Source organism: Sebastes fasciatus, chromosome 17 (assembly GCF_043250625.1).
Source record: "Sebastes fasciatus isolate fSebFas1 chromosome 17, fSebFas1.pri, whole genome shotgun sequence".
In the NCBI taxonomy this organism is placed as follows: Eukaryota; Metazoa; Chordata; class Actinopteri; order Perciformes; family Sebastidae; genus Sebastes; species Sebastes fasciatus.
Genome location: NC_133811.1, coordinates 1,708,020 through 1,725,318, shown reverse-complemented (window position 1 = coordinate 1,725,318; position 17,299 = coordinate 1,708,020). Strand labels below are relative to the sequence as shown.

The 17,299-nt window shown below is 40.6% G+C and overlaps 1 protein-coding gene and 1 long non-coding RNA gene across 2 annotated transcripts in view; both read left to right on the top strand.

The window, feature by feature from the left end:
- The window catches only part of erf (Ets2 repressor factor), a 59,241-nt gene extending 53,659 nt beyond the window's left edge, over window positions 1-5,582 (top strand). Inside the window, exon 5 of the mRNA XM_074612883.1 lies at window positions 124-5,582. Coding sequence (XP_074468984.1) covers window positions 124-750 — 627 coding nt within the window. The 3' untranslated portion in view covers window positions 751-5,582. The remainder of the gene's footprint in view (window positions 1-123) is intronic.
- A 5,955-nt stretch (window positions 5,583-11,537) lies between these two features.
- On the top strand, window positions 11,538-16,458 carry LOC141754299 (uncharacterized). Its single transcript, XR_012590591.1, has 4 exons — window positions 11,538-12,831; window positions 13,202-13,253; window positions 15,290-15,628; window positions 16,233-16,458. It is a non-coding gene; the product is annotated as an uncharacterized LOC141754299 (long non-coding RNA).
- Window positions 16,459-17,299: the final 841 nt, after the last annotated feature.

The following is a 17,299-nucleotide window of genomic DNA, read 5'->3' as shown; positions in this document are numbered from 1 at the left end:
ATGTGGTGTTTCCACTTAGGGATGGTTCATGGTTTCAGATATGCCTCTCAAGCATTTCAAGCATGAATAACATCTGGCTGGAGCCATAAATGAAATGTCATGTGAAATATTCTTCCTCTCCAGGTGGAGCCCATATCAGACATCGAGTCAGAAGAAGAGGTGGAGGTGACTGACATCAGTGAGGAAGATGAGCTCAATCACAATGAGGAGGATGACGAAGGCGACATCTTCACCCCGACAGCTCACCACCGTCACCATCAGCTCAGTAACCATCACCGAGCTAACGGAAACGGGAGCAGCCTCTCCGCCCCCCCACACAGCAACCCTGATGATGACCCCGATGACGACGAGGAGGTCTTCAAGACTCCCGCCACTCCTTCCGTCGGCAGCAGCAGCCTGGCCTTCCCTCTCATCACCCTGAAGAGCGAGCCGGGTCAGGTGGCTCCCATCAGCCCCGGGGGCACGCTCTGCATCCCGCTCAAACTCCGCTTCAAACGCCGCTGGAGCGAAGACCAGAAGATGGAGGCGGACGGAGAGAGGGACGAGGCGGAGGACAAGAAAGTGCGGGCTGAGGGAGAGGAGGAGGTGGAGGGGAAGAGAGCGGGGGAGGTGGAGAATGGGGGAGGAAGAGGAGGAGCAGGAGGTGTTATTTTGGGGTTGATGCTGCCGCCGCCTCCCACCCAGCGCAGAGCGAGCTCGGAGCTGCAGAGGGCTACAGCGCAGCTGTCTCTGGAAAACACTGGCTGCTGAGCTTCACGTGCACACACACACACACGCACACGCACACACACACACAGAGGATCCTACTTGGATAGAAAACACACACCTCTCTGAGTCTTGCCTACAAACTAGTTTTAGACCATAATGCCTTGTGGTTTCTTGACAGCAGTAGTGAAGGTTTTGTGTGATTACGGTGAGAAATGGAGACAGTAACTGAAAGGCGATTATATAAACACACTTATATGTGAATATGTACGTGTATCATATGGGGAATTATGTTTTTTGTGCATTAATTAAAGGAGTTGTTGGGCACTTTTTACTGACCTCACAGCCCCACAAGCTTCTTTAATTACGAACATAAAACCAAACATTTTCCCTGTGTTACATCTACATGTTCACAATGTAGTGAAGAACAAGATGTCACCAAAATGACCTCTCAGGTTCTCACTGTTTGCAGCGTCAACACCTTTTCCTTTGCAAGCAGCTACTAGACATTATGGCCTGTGTAAAACCATTAAACATATAAGGGCCTGTGTAACCTCTAATGTGCTTCTAGACGAGACATCTCTGTGCCCCTAGTACCCGGTCACACATGAACACAGCCGGCAGAGTAGTTTTGCCGCGACCAACAACATTAAGAACCAAACTCAACCCGTTTTTAACATTAGTGCCCCACAGAGAGGGAGTCTACTCTTAATATCTCTTAGGAATTGCACATTTCAATGTCTCCTCGCCCTCACAGCGCCAGTTCAATTTGCCAGGAATCACCTCACATCACACCTAAAGCCCAGATTATGTCATCAATGGGTCTGTGTGTTCATCTGGTGCAGTGAAACAAATCACAGTCCACCCTAAAGAGTACAAAGGCAGCCTGAATTGTACAGCAGGAGACTGATTTCCTCACCCACACCTGGCTCACTTGAAGGCGGTGAGCCCCCCCCCCCTCGTCTCCTCATGTGTACTCACCATAACAGACAGACAGATCCTAATGTTACTAAAAACACTTTGAACAGCCCTGATAGAGATTACAGAAGTGCCTCTCGGTGTGCACCCGTCGCCAAGCAGTCGTTTACAAGACGGAAAGCAGTGGAAATAAGAAGTTGCTCCGATGGATCTCAAAGACTGAGGAGGGCGATTACAAAGAGCTCTCCAATCAGTCTTTTTCTCCAGGAAACAGTTCGGACACTATGAGACTGCATCAGGACCGGACTAAGTGGCCTCTTTATCCTCAGCTCATTTACTACAGTGTATAAAGACATGAAGCGAAGCTGGAAGTGTACATCTCGAGGACAGTCAAACTAAGCCCGGGAGGGAGAGGAAGATTGTGATGAACTGACTTTGACCCCTCGACCTCTGACCTGCCACACAAGACATAGTTCCCACTGTACAGAAAACGCCACCTGGATCTCTGAGGAAAGAGCTGGATCTTTCTCTCCCTTTTCCTCTTCACTTGTTGAGGAAATGAGGAAGCAACTACTAGAAAGGCTGTAATTGCAGACACGCTTGTTTCTGAATGTGTGTGCGTGGGCTCAAAGCTGATGTAAAAAGCCATCAGGCCTCGAGGCTACGGAGGGTGACTTCACACACTCTTTGGAGGTTTGAGGGCATTCGTAGTGTTATTTCCCTCAAACAGCTCTCTTCTGCATTCCCCCTCTTTGTTGTTTTAAGACTGTATTCTATCTGTCAGAGGAGACTTGTGTCTCTTCCAGACACGGACAGTATTTTAGGGCATTTGCAGTGATCTGAGGACGTTCTGTATCTTTGAGATAACAGCCCAATCAGTTCATGTCATGTTTTGAGAAGGCGACGATCGAAGCGAACTGATTTGTCTAGCGGGAAACCGTGTAATGAATGTCAAGCATCGAGGTTAACTCAGGCAAACCTTCACTGAGATATCGAGAAACAACTTATTTTTGATGATGTTTTATTCATATAGTTTGAAAAGAAGAAAAAAACATTGCGCCCATTTTAACGAACAAACAATTCCAAATGCGATCGTGCCTTTTTTAAGCCAACTAGAGTTTGATAACGTTACCCCCAGCAAAATGTTTGATCACACACACGCACACACACAGTACCACCATGCCTTCTGTTTTTTGTAAAAGAGAGATACAGAATAAGTAAATTTACACATATATATTTTATTCAAATATATATTGAATTCAAATATTATATTTCAATATGGTCATTTGATACAAATCAGGAAAATCCTACTATTTTTAATGGTAAAGATATGTATATATTCTAATGGGCATATTATTACCAGTATAATTCAGCCTTTGCCTTCTCACCCTTGCCTTCTCTTGACCGTTGAGCTGCAGTGACAAAGGCCACCGGTATCAGAGTTTTATATTTCTATTGTACAAATAAAAGAAAGGTTGTGTATTCAGGGGACGGACGGTGTGACGGGACGAGGATACATGAGGGAGCAGACACTTTTAACCAAACCTGGGTCGCCTTGTTGGAGGGCGTGTTTGTTTTAACATCCCTGGAGTAGCCGATAGGGGGGGTTTACCACATCTGGACACAGAATGGAGGATTCAATTTCTTTTTTTGTCTCCCCTCACTTTGGCCCTGTTCAGACCTGGTATTAACCCCGGGGACCTCCGCGCTGCCGACACCGCTGCTTTTGCCAGACAACAGCCTGTAGGGGTACGGAGCTCCAGAGAGCCGGGGAGGAGAGAGAACAAGCAGGCGGGCGGGTGTCAGCTCCGGAATAAATACACCGACACATGTCCGACAGTATGATAATAATGCACTCTGCGTGCCTAGTCTGATAGTCTGTAGATGTGGAGCCTATAGATAAGAGTTATTTTAATAAAATACAGTTGTACCTACAGGATACAGTAGAGCACAGGAGCCGTTTCCATGCTGCGAGGCAGACAGGCGCTCACATCTGCCTGTCTATTCCCATGAGGAGCTCAGTGATCCCAGCGGGACATCAAATGAGTAGGAGGTCCTTAATGTGGCCAGGACACATTCACTACACACTGCTAACAGAATGTGGTCATATGTGGCCCAGACCACCTCTGAATGTGGTCTGAGTGATCAGATCTCAATGCGTCTTGAGTGCGTTCACACCTGTACTTAGAGCTGTCCACTTGTGATCCGATCACCCAGGACGCATGTTGATACCAGGTGTGAACAGGGCCTTTGTCTAGCATGGTAAACCTCATCCACTGGCAACTAGAACACCTCAAGTATTTAAAAGCCACTGTTTGACCCCGATCTGCTTAAAACCCGCAGAGGCTCAGGTTGTAAAGGGGAGCCGGTGACGGACTCACACGTTCAGAACTGACGTGATGATCCTGATTGGACGACAGCAGGCTCTCAGCTCGGCGTCACCTCGCACAGCCAGCAGCACCGCAGCTGCTGATAGGACTGGACTTTGGTTTGAGCGCGGACTCTGGACTCAAGCGGCTTTGTGTGAACCAAGTGTGTACGGGCTGGTCTGAACCCTGCCCATACACACACACACACACACACACATACACACACACACACTCACCCTGTCCTGGTTGGAGTGAGGCTTTACTGTAGGTAGAATAAAGGGAAACATGACATCACATGTGACATCACACGTGACATCAGACACCCCCGCAGTCTCTCTGGAGTAGACGGAAAACCATAGAAACCACACACACTCACACACACACACACACACACACACAAAGGAAATGGCATCATAAAACCTCAGAGCGGAGTGGAGAGAGAGGGACTTCCCATAACCTGACTCGCTCATTTTGCTCGATGTGTACGTGCACTTGTGTATGTGAATGTGTGGTTTCTATGGAAATGCCAGCTACACACACACACACACACACACACACATGCAAGGCTTCAACACAGCTTAGAAAAGACTGGCCAGATGAAGGCTTGGCCCGGGTTATTTAGTCCCTCTTTTCCCGTCCAGATTGTCCAACTAGCTCCAGTCTCTTATTTTGAAATGGTTCTTTTCCTTCACCAGGCACAAAGAGGCTCCTACATCTGTCCTTCTGATTGGCTTGTTTACATTATCAGCATTAAAAAGGTCATTGATTTTCAGTCGCTAAAAGTGCCAGCAGAGAAAAACCCATTTTAGGGAACTTTTAAGGACAGATGTGTCAGTTTGAAAGTGTCTGGTAAAGAGGACTAGAAACACGGAGCAGTACCTGAACTGTTGCACCTGTGCTGCCTTACCTGTCGTGGCTTCAAACACAAAACACAAGAGAATAACTGTTTCCCCACCGGGTCGATATTTTCACCCCTCGTCTTCATCGATGCTGTTCGTATCATTTTCTCCTGTATTTTTTCAGACGTATTACTGTTACTCTTGTAATTATTATATTATTAACATGACTATTTTTGATTATTCTTTTGTACCCTCTTGCCCATGGACTGGTCTCTTCTCCATGACTTCCTGGTTCTCTGTGAGTTTTTGTTCCAGTTTGCACTCTTTCCCATCAACTAGTTGGCTTCAGTGCAGTCTTTTTTTAGTACTCACGCTGATTTTATAACCACGTTACCATGGACAAGAGGAGGGTCACATAATCCCCACATGATATACAGCAGGGGAAGAAACTATTGTTTTCATTTTTTGATGTTGTATATATATTTTTTTTCCATTTTGGAGGTTTCTGTAAGAAAAAAAAGCTTTGTACTGTTTAACCATTGTATTATTTGAAATGCGTCCCCCTGTCCTCTCTCTGGTCGTCTCTGTCTCTCCTCTCACGTCCACCTCGACGGTGAGCTGTCACTCCAGGGGAGGGACGGAGACTTTTAGTTTTTATCATGGAGGAACCACCTGTACTTCAGTTTCTCTTCTCTCTATTCATCTTCATTTGTAACAATAATCAGGGTTCATTAAAAAAGGTAAAAATGGATTTCACTTTTTTCCGCATTTCTTCTTTCATTTCTTCACCTTCTTCCAGCGGTGGAATGGAACTACATTTGCTCAAATACTGTACTTAAGTACAATTTTGAGGTACTTGTACAATTTTGTATTTCTACTCTACTACACTTCAGAGGCAAATACTATGTACTTTTTATTTGATAACTTTAGTTACTTTGCTGATTTAGATTATGATTACAAAATGTAAATAAACTAATAAAGTGACATTATAGGTTAAGCTAAGTGTAACTAATTCCAGTAATATATAATATTCTGAAATTGAACATTCTGCATAATGATGACTTACTTTTGGTACTCAAGGTTTATTTTGATGCTAATATTTTTATACGATTTAGCAAGATTCTGAATGCAGGTCTTTTATTTATAACAGAGTATTTTTATACTATAGTATCTCTACTTTTTATTAGCCAAAGGCTTATTTTACAATTCAATTCCAACGTGTATCAACATTTCTTTTTGTTTTTAAAACAAATATTGAAACCAGAAAAATTAAATAAAGTAACATAAGAAATTAATAATTATAGAAAAAAATAATGTAATGATATATTATTGATAATGAATATATCCTTGTATCAAATATACTACTACATACTACATAATAATAATTCTATAATAAATAAATAATAAAAAATAACGAGTAAATGAAAATATTAAATTATAAGATAAATTCAAAGTAATGACTGAAATAATGAAACATTATTAGAAAATAAAAAAACGTAAAAAAAAAGAATACATTGAATAAAATATAAATTATATAAATAATAAAGACACATATCTAGTGCACGTACATGTTTATAAATCTGAATGCGTCAGTAGCAATCATTGTTTGAAGAAATAATAGTAGAAAACAAAACTGCCTAAAATTCCCCCCACCATCTCCCACCCGCCTCCCCAGTATAGCTCTCTCATTGCTTTCATTTACTTTTATGTACATGCACACACACACACACACACACATCTCCGAGGGTTAACCTTGGGTTGCTCCAGGAGGAGCTGTACATTTGTGCCATCTAGTTCCAAAGAGGGCAACATGTTAAGAAAAGGTCCCCAAATGTTATTGCAGCTTTTTTTCTTACATTATACAATATCTTTTCAGGTGGCCAGTAAGTAGTATCGCTACTTTTACTTAAGTAAACGATCGGAGTACTTCTTTCACATCCGCCTTTTTCACTCCTTCATTTGAAAAACATTTAGGGGAAATTCTTCACATTCATGTTCTTAGTTTGCTACTTCCTCCTGGATGTTACTTTGAGCTTTAGGTTGCATTTTACTGACTCAAGAAGACATTAAATTGTACACCTATCTACACAAAAATTTTATTATTAGACATAGAGCTGAAACAATTAGTCCATTAATCTAATTGTCAACTATATTGATAATCAATTAGTCATTAAAATAGTTTTTTTTAACACAATTGCCAGATTTGCTGCTTTCCTATGTCCTAGAGGAACAGTGTGTAGCATTTAGGGGATCTATTGGCAGAAATGATAAATGATATTGTGTTTTCTTTAGTGTATAATCACCAGAAAATAAGAATAGTTGTGTTTTTGTTACCTTAGAATGAGCCGTTTATATCTTCATACAGTAGGGAGCGGGTCCTCTTCATGGAGTCACCATGTTTCTACAGTAGCCCAGTACGGACAAACCAAACACCGGCTCTAGAGAGGGACATTCACGTTTTTGCATCGGCCACCGTAGTTCTCCGACACACTTGGCACATGGGAGAAGTTTCAGTTGGCTGCAATCTGCAACCGCTCGATGCCACATCCTACACACTGACCCTTTAAGTGGAGTATTTTAGGGTTTTGGTCTGTTGGTAAGTTCAAGATTCAATTCAATTCAATTCAATTCATTTTAGTTTTATATAGCATCAAATCATAACAGAAGTTATCTCGAGACGCTTTATATAAAGAGCAGGTCTTACACCGTACACCATAGTTTAGAGACCAAACAAGATCCACCGAGCGTTGGATCCCACAGCACCAGCATGCTTGCTGGGAGTTCTTGATGTCTTTGGCAGTGACCGACAAGTCTCATTCTCCAGGCTGCCACTTTGTCACTTAGCCTTGGTAGTCCCTCGTTAGCCTTGGTAGTCCCTCGTTAGCCTTGGTAGTCCCTCGTTAGCCTTGGTAGTCCCTCGTACAGACGGAATTAATTAATGATGGTAGCAGTTGGTGTCAAGCAGGCAGCAGACGCGGCAGCAGATGCAACCACCATCCAGGTGACATCCAGATCCAGGTGTAACCCCGCTCCAGGTGTAAACCCGCTCCAGGTGAAAACCCGCTCCAGGTGAAACCCCGCTCCAGGTGAAACCCCGCTCCAGGTGAAACTCCGCTCCAGGTGTAACCCCGATCCAGGTGTAACCCCAATCCAGGTGTAACCCCGCTCCATGGTTACCTGCGAGACAAGAAAGCGCAAGGACTCCGGGGAAGAAATGAAGTTAGTAACAATGAATGGGACATGAATATATACAGAAGGAGAAAGGAGCTCAGTGTGTCATAGGAATCGTCTAGGCCTATAGCAGCTTAACTAGGGGCTGGTCAAAGACAGCCCTAACTATAAGCATTATCAAAGAGCAAAGTCTTTAGCCTACTCTTAAATGTGGAGATGCCACCTTGGGCTTCAGGAAATTGTAATGGATTTTTTTTCCCTACATTTTTACAATGCATTATAGACTAAACAATTATTATTATTACTAAACAACAAAAATAATCATTATTCAAAGCCCTTATTAGTCACCCAGAGGAGAATTTTGGTTTAGTTATCAATTATTCTGGGAAAAAATAACTTTTACACACACACACACACACACACACACACACACACACACTTATTGGCCAGCCTGTATCACTGAGTCACATCTTCCTTTATTCTGTTGTTTTTGTATTCAACAACCTGCATCCTCGTCATGCCAGCCCGCCTCGCTCCTTCTCTCTGAACGCTTCATGACTCAAGTCATCATGTCAACAGCAAGTCAAGTACTTTGTACTTGTCAAAGTCCTGGCTCGTTTTCTGAAAGAGAAGCCATCCAGGGATAAGCATTCTCCCTTCTGTTCACAATAGGCCTTTGATGGATTGTTTTTGTCCCGTCTGGGAGGCAGCTGCAACAAAAAAAGACCTTGATTGGAGAGATTTGGTTATGACAATGGGAATGATGAGGAGGAAGGAGAGGTGTTTGTGTGAGGAAGATCTTGTTACCTTCAGTTCAGGTGCAGGAACGTATTTGAAAGAGATTGTTGAACTGACAGAGTTTTTATTGTGTATACTTTCAGATGACAGAAATGTTTTTGTAGTTGTCCAGTAAAAGGCTTTGGGTTAGATGTGTCAATGTAAAAATGAATGTGTTCATTTTTATTGATGTTTTTTAGTTTTTTTCAACATGTTATACCAGGTGTTAAAGCAGCAGTAGGTGGAATATTTTTGGCATCGCTGGGAAAAAATACTATAATAGCCTTTCAGCATATTGTAATTCAAGTGTTCTAAGAGAAAACTAGACTTCTGCTCCTCCTCATGGCTCTGTTTTCAGGCTTTAGAACATTTAGCACAGGCCAATCACAGGTCATCTCAGGGAGAGAGCATTCCTATTGGCTGTTCATTCAACGGAGGCAGCTGTCAGTCATTTGCAAACTCCAATCAAACGGTCAAACTAGGCAGCGCTGATCAAATATGAATCAATATTCTGTTACTGTAATGTCTATTTCTCTCCTCAGATGTTGTCAGAAACATCTTTAGTGTTCTGTTCAGCTGTAAAATGAGAAAGTTTTCTTTGGCTGGTGGGCGGTGCTTGGTATTTCCTCAACTGATCTCAACATGGCTGCATGGTCACAAACTTTCTCCTTTTACAGCTAAACAGTACACTACAAGATGATTCTGAAAACATTTAATGTGAGAAATAGGCATTACAGTAACATAATATTGATTCATATTTGATCAGGGCTGCCTAGTTTGACCATTCGATCGGAGATCGCGAGTGATTGACAGCTGCTCAGAGACGGCAAGGCTCCAGCTCGGCTCGGATTGGTTGTTTTCCTAGATGATGTTCTTGAGTACAGCAGCAGAACATATTAGTCATGATTGCCCTGACAACTTACTACTAATAAATGATGCTAATTGTGTCCCAGATGACACCTCAGCGATCCACCCACCCCGTTGGACGTTTTAGTTCCTCTCCAGACTGGCAAATCTCTTCCATCCACGATATGGGTTCATCTTCTGCTCCATCTCATGATATGAATCAGACCCATGACTGTGCCGTCTCTTTGGGTGCTGGTTGGTCCCTGGTTTGATTAGAAGATTAGAAGGTCGGTGTTTTGTTTTGTTTTGGGTTTTTTACCGAAAGTGCTGAAAATAGTGATTTTTTAAAAGTTTTTATAAGGGTTGCAATTAAAGCTTAATTGCATTATCGATAAATCAAAGGTTCATTAGGTCTATAAAATGTCAGAAAGTAGTGAAAAATTCCTGTCACGACTTCCCACAAGGCAAGGTGATGTCTGAAGTCTAAACATAGTTCTAGTTGGAGGAAATATGCAGAAATAAGTAGCCTAGCATGAAATCAGCCAGGTGCATATCTGTAAAATACGGTCTTGCCAATAAAGCTTTTTGGTTTCCATATAAAACCGTTTTGGGCTAAATGTAAATTCTGTATGAAAGTAGGACTATAAAACTGACACATACAGAAGCAGCAAAATCTGTCAGTTCATATCACAGCCTGAGTGGAAACCAGCGCAACAACACATGAAAGTTGAGATGAGCTCCATAAAATCTGCCTCTACTTTTCATCTCTTTTCTTCTGAGTTTTTCAATTAACTCTAGCCCATATTTAATCATCATATTAATTTGTCATCAGAAAATATGGGCTTTAATGTTAAATTAAATGGAATTTCATTAGTTTTGTCCTGCAACCTTTGTTGATTAGGTTGTTTAACTAAATTATTCAGCCTATATTCCCATATTGCTCGGCTCTACAGGTGTGTGGGCCTGTTCATGGCAGAGCCTGTTAGCATAGTCAACTTTGTGCTGATGGTAAAATACATAGAAAACTCTGTACACTTTCATATTTTCCATGATAGAAGTTAATTTTGTGGCTTTCGTCCGTCTCTGGGAGTCTTTGGTTCTCGTCAGGATGTAAGAAGTCCTCAGTTGAAACGATAATGTCGAAGAAATTGTCAAGTGAAACTTGAGAAACAACTTTTCTTGACCATTTGAGGACCTGTTTTTATGTTTAAATGATGAGCTTATAGAAATGATGCACCTGGAGACGAACCATAGCAACCACATCTCACCTCTGTGATCTAAAGTTTGATCAATCAGCCTGAGATCAGGTCCATATCTTACTCTGAATCTACAGATGCGACTGCATCCTTAGAACACTTGTTTGTTATAAAATGTGTTTTTGGTGTTCTGCTGTAATGTCCCTGCAATAATTATATAGAATATAATCTTGAATGTGTTTTTGCTGCTCATATAGTGAGATAATTTGTTATAATAATAATTTGCCTAGTTTGACATTTTTTTAATCAAACCAGCCAGAACCATCCTCCATATGAGTTGCATAAGATGTGCAAGCTGTACCTGTTCATAGCATGTAGTCCCTTGGCACTTTATGAATTCATGTAGGAGTGAGACATTCATCTTTATTCATTATTATTTATTCCTATATTATATACACAATTCTATAAAAAAAATCAATCCAAAATAATCCTCCTCTTGTTTTGATGGGAACTTGTGGGCAGCAGAGGGCAGGACATGGGGGTCAACCTGGGCCCAGCAGTAAACTCTCAGCAGGTTAATGTGACCATGACTATTAAAACAATAGATCGCTGAGAGAATGGAGCAGAGTGGACATTCAGCTCAAGTCTTTTTTGTATTAATGACATGCAAGTGATTAAGGAAGGTCATTTCCCTTTAAAGGTCCCATATTGTAAAAAATTTGATTCCCAAATTAGATTCCCATTTATATTATAAAACAGGTTTAAGTGCTTTATAAATACTGTTAAACTATCAAAACGCTCAATATACGGAGAAACACACAGAAAATTGCGATTTTGAAACAAGCCGTTAGGATTTCTGTCCATTTGTGATGTCACAAATATACAATATTTAGACCATTTCATGGTTTTAAACGTAAACATTCTAAATGTGTCCCAGTTTATTTCCTGTTGCAGTGGATGTTAATGACATCAGCTGACAGGAAGTAAACATGGACCCAAGCTGTTGCCTAGCAACGCAATTCCGTTGAAATGTGTTTCAGACAGAGGGTAAATACAGGTATATTCAGGCTGACAGTATGAGGAAAATAACGTTGTTTTTTTTAACATTACAGCATGTAAACATGTTCTAGTAGAAACACAAAATACAAATATGATCCTGAAAATGAGCACAATATGGGACCTTTAACAATGATGCCCCCTGTTTGGAGACGCTGTACCGTGTACTCCATCAGGATGTCATCCACCACCTGAGGGGGCAGCAGAACAACATATGTCAAGGAGAGAATCACAGTTTGATAGTAGGATAAGGAAAAGAAGAGTAAAACCTGGAGGTGGTCATTGACCTCCATGAGAGCAGATGCATACCATAACCCTCTCTGAACATGAATTATTATTTTTTGGGGGAAACATTTTTTTTGGGAGCTTGGTGGTCCCTGAAAATATATCCACCATAAAAATTCTTGTTTAAAATGACTTCAATGATATATAATGATGTCTTAGGCTGCAGGTTAAGATGTGAGACTGAATTTGAACAACACAGTACAATAAGTTCATGTATAAAGTTGACCTTTTTACCCAAATCTCGCCCCTACTTCTGCAGTCACATGGACAGAGTTTGGACCTTGTCTAACTAAAGAACTGCAACAAGGCCTCTTTCTGTTTCTCCGGCCGTGTTAATGGAGAATCATCACTAGACTGCTGGAGCAGAAGCCTCCAGGTGATGTCTGTCCTGGTGTCTCACTGACACTCTGCCTCCCCCTGCTGTCTCTTTACAGTAGCACATGTTCCAGGTACACCTCTCCTTTCCAGCATCTGCTCTGGAAACTCTCGCGAGACTTGTCCGGGAATCGTTGGATAGCGTGGGATTTGTCATGACTCGAAAATTGAATGTTTGACTGAAGTTGGGTTTTTTTTTGTTTGCACTTTAGCTTAGCTGTCATTAGCATAGTTAGCTCCCAGAGTTCAGTAGGTCCACTGAGCATCTAATCCACTGCACACAACATGATCCAGGTGTTGTTCAACACTGGGTTGGCTTGTTGAATAGAACAGCTCTCCTTCATGCTATCTTAGTGAGTAGTTGAGCCTGGAAACAGCTAGCCTGGCAGCACTTCTTCTTCACTCAATGGCCTGTTAATGATGAGATATCTGGTTTGTTGTTCCACAAACTAAAGCAATGCTAGAATGGAACGAAGTACATTTACTCAAGTACTGTTTTTGAAGTACTTGTACTTTACTTGAGTATTTTCTTCTCATGCCTCTTTCTACTCATACTTAACTACATTTCAGAAGGAAATATTGTACTTTTTAATCAACTACATTTATTTGACAACTTGAGTTAGTAACGTTGATTACTTAACAAATACGATTTTTGCATTTAAAGGGACTATTTGTAAGAATCAGAAATGTCTTGTCAACAGCTTCACCTGTGGCCGGTAAGTCAACGAAAGTCAGCGTCCTGTTGCTCGCGCTTGTGCTCGCTCTAAATAGACATGAACGAGCATGCACATGTAGAGGTGGAGCTAGGTGTGAGTGAAGGCAAGCAGGCAGAGGAGCAGAGTACAGCAGAGACTCCGGTCCTGGAGACCAAAGCTACGGTCTCCCCTGCGTCCTCCGACCGCGGCCAACACTGTTTAACAGACGGGCTTCACTAGATACAACCAAGAGGTTTTGGTGCTTCACAGTAGTTTGTGTTGGAGTCTGAGTCTGAACAGCGTAGCCACACGCAAGCGTGCATGAGACACCAACCCAAAATGATTTATACGTGTAAGAAGTTACAAACAGTCTCATTAAAACACACAAATGATTAGTCAATTAATTAATTGGCAGGAAATTAATTACCAACTTTTTTGATAATCGTTTAGTCATTTTTCATGTAAAAACATTTTAATGGTTCCAGCTTCACAAAAGTCAGAATTTGCTGATTTCCCTATTTTAACAATTTTAATGTTTTTTTTTAAAGTCATTTTGAGGTTTGTACTGTTGGTTGGACAAAACAAACATTGTGAAGGTGTCACTTTGGGTTCTGAGAACTTGTGACAGCATTTCTCACTATTTTCAGAATTTGTACAAATAGAACAATCAATCGATTAATGATGAAAATAAACAGCAGTTAATAGTTCAAAATGAGCTCCACCTCAAACAATTACAATAGCAAATCCTGCTTTTACATTAATGCATGAGTAATAATAATCTAATCTAATAGCCTAATACTATAGGCTGCTAGACAGAACAGTCACAGGAGACATGTTGTTGTATTGGGTACTTTTAATATAGTAGGCTACTTTAAGTACACATACTTTTACTAAAATAACATTTTCAATGCAGGACTTCTACTTGTAACAGAGAATATTTACAATGTGGTATTAGATCTGAATACTTTCTCCACTACTGAATTAAAGTGTAGAAATGATAATTGAGTGGTACTTTCTGCTTCTACAGTGAACTATCACTCTTACACCTTGGTTTTTGTACTTATCAAGCAAACAAGATATAATGTGTGACTGAGTGAGCTTTATAAATGCTGGAGTTTGGGATTCTGTAGACTGGACAGAGCCAGGCCAGCTGTTTCCTCCTGTTTCCAGTCTTTATGCTAAGCTAAGCCAACCGGCTGCTGGCTATAACGTTAGCTGTTTACCTCTCAGAGACATCTACTCATCTATATTAATTCTCTATTTCCAAATATGCTGAACCATTCTATTCCTTTATCTTGTATAAAACAAAATTGTGATATTTGCCCACTTTATATGGCAGTTTTGAATGGTTTTGACTTAGTTTAACCCTGCATCATGAGGCAGTTAAGATGTGAAAAGTGCCATATAAAATAGACTTAGTACTCAGTACTCAGATCTTTGAGTAAAAGTAGCAATACTACCTTAAAAATGCTCTGTTGCAAGTAAAAATCCTGCATTCGAAATCTTACTCAAGCAAAAGTATAAAAATATCAGCATCAAAATATACTTAGAGTACCAAAAGTAAAAGTACTCATGCAGAATGGTCGATTTTAGAAGCATTTATGTATTATATTGCTGGATTAGTCATGCATGAATGTGTTCATCATTTGAATGTTGCAGCTGGTGAAGGTGTAGCTCATTTTAATTACTTTATATACTGCTGGATAGCGTTATCTGTTATATTGTATCATCATTTATTTGTTGATTTATCAAATAAATGTAGTGGAGTAGAAGTGTAAAGTAGCATAAAATGGAAATACTGTACTCAAGTGAAGTACAAGTATGGCCAAATTGTACTTAAGTACAGTACTTGTGTAAATGTTCTTAGTTACATTCCACCAGTCTGGCCAAATGCTATTCATGTTCAGCTATTTGACCCATGACTAACTGCAGTACCACCTCTCTGTACCTACACATGTCATGTTCTATACTTTCCTCACTCTCACAGTCTCTTTGTGTTCTCATTTTTAAAGTCCTGTTAATCATCCCAGTGTTTGTTTCATCTCTCTGACCACCAGCTCTCGTCCTCCCCTCCACCTCTCCACCTCTCGGCCTCCCCCCTCTCCCCTCTCCCCTGCAATCTGATTTGGAGCATTCACTGGCTGCTGATCTCAACAGGGGACGGGCCGTATTAATAGGAGGCTGATTGACGGGCTGTTTGGCCTCCAGCGGAGAGGGATTGTTGTCTGGCTGTGGGACGTGGTCAGAGGTCACAGTCCAGAGAGCCCGAGACAGAAACCAGATCACAACAGAAGGCTAATTATCATGCATTGTTGCTGAGCTCCTGCTGGGACTCCGCCTTCACTTTCAGCAGCAGGTCACAGTGAAAACCCTGGACCTCCAACACTTGAAACCTGGTGAGACACATGATTAATATAACATTTCTTATTATAGGAGTTATACACTGACTTTATGTGTTTGTGTGTATGAGTGTGAAGGGGTGGCAGACAATAGATTAGCTGACGTTTTGCTTAAAAACAACATTATAGTAACTGAAATTTTTTTTTGAATATCTAAATAAGTAAATAAGAATAATTGAAAATAAAGTATATTGTGTTAAATATTGATTTATTATAAATTAAATTCAGTTTTGATGAGAAGCTATTGAAGAAATTATGCAGATCATTTTGAAAGGAAAAAAAATTCGGCTACTATTGATAAACTTGGATTTTATTATTAATATATTAGTATTTGGTCTGAAAAAAAGAAGATCTGTACAACTTCTTTTGGCAATTATATTTATATTTGCATGTTATGTAATATTTACTATCCCTTCACTAGTATCCATGTTGTAATATGCGAAAATAGTGAGCTTAAATAAGTTAAATAAGTTCTCTCTCTCTCTCTCTCTCTCTCTCTCTCTCTCTCTCTCTCTCTCTCTCTCTCTCTCTCTCTCTCTCTCTCTCTCTCTCTCTCTCTCTCTCTCTCTCTCTCTCTCTCTCTCTCTCTCTCTCTCTACAGTATATATATAAAAAAGTTTGGAAACTTGTGTTTGGTGGATTATTTCTCTGTTGTTACAATGCTAATTGGCATTGTATTTTACATCGTTGGAAAGCCTGTTTATTTACCTTCACAATGATGTCCCACTCGGTGACCAGCATGAGGAGGAGGTGCCAGGCTGTTGTGGCTGCATATGGATCTTCCAACGCTACTGAGTCTCCTGACGGTGTATTAAATGAATAAAGTGTAAAATAGCCAATATGTCTTGTTTGTTCCTTGTTACTGATAGAGAGTTCAACCATCCAATCCACCAAACAACTCAAAACAAGAGTCAACACCAACAGGAGAATACACTGTTTACCATTGGCAGAGCATTTTGGCAAATTTCACTTGGTCGCTACCCACATAATCAGCTGTGCTGCTCATCCCACAAATGCATGATCCTTACAAGTTGGACATCATTGTGAAGGTAAATAAACAGGCTTTCCAACTATGTAAAATACAATGACCATTAGCATTGTAACAACAAGAAATAATCGAGCAAACACAAATTTCCCCCCAAAATTTTATGAGTTTATATATATATATATATATTTATATACAGTACACCGTATATGTACATTGAGTTGACCTCTGACCTCCAGATATGTGAATGTAAATGGGTTCTATGGGTACCCACGAGTCTCCCCTTTACAGACATGCCCACTTTATGATAATCACATGCAGTTGGGGGCAAGTCATAGTCAAGTCAGCACACTGACACACTGACAGCTGTTGTTGCCTGTTGGGCTGCAGTTTGCCATGTTATGATTGGAGCATATTGTTTTATGCTAAATGCAGTACCTGTGAGGGTTCCTGGACAATATCTGTCATTGATTTGTGTTGTTAATTGATTTACAATAATAAATATATACATACATTTGCATAAAGCAGCATATTTGTCCACTCCCATGTTGATAAGAGGATTAAATACTTGACAAATCTCCCTTTAAGGTTCATTTTGAACAGATAAAAAATGTGTGATTAATTTGCGATTACTTGCGAGTAACTATGGACAATCATGCGATTAATCGCAATTCAATATTTAA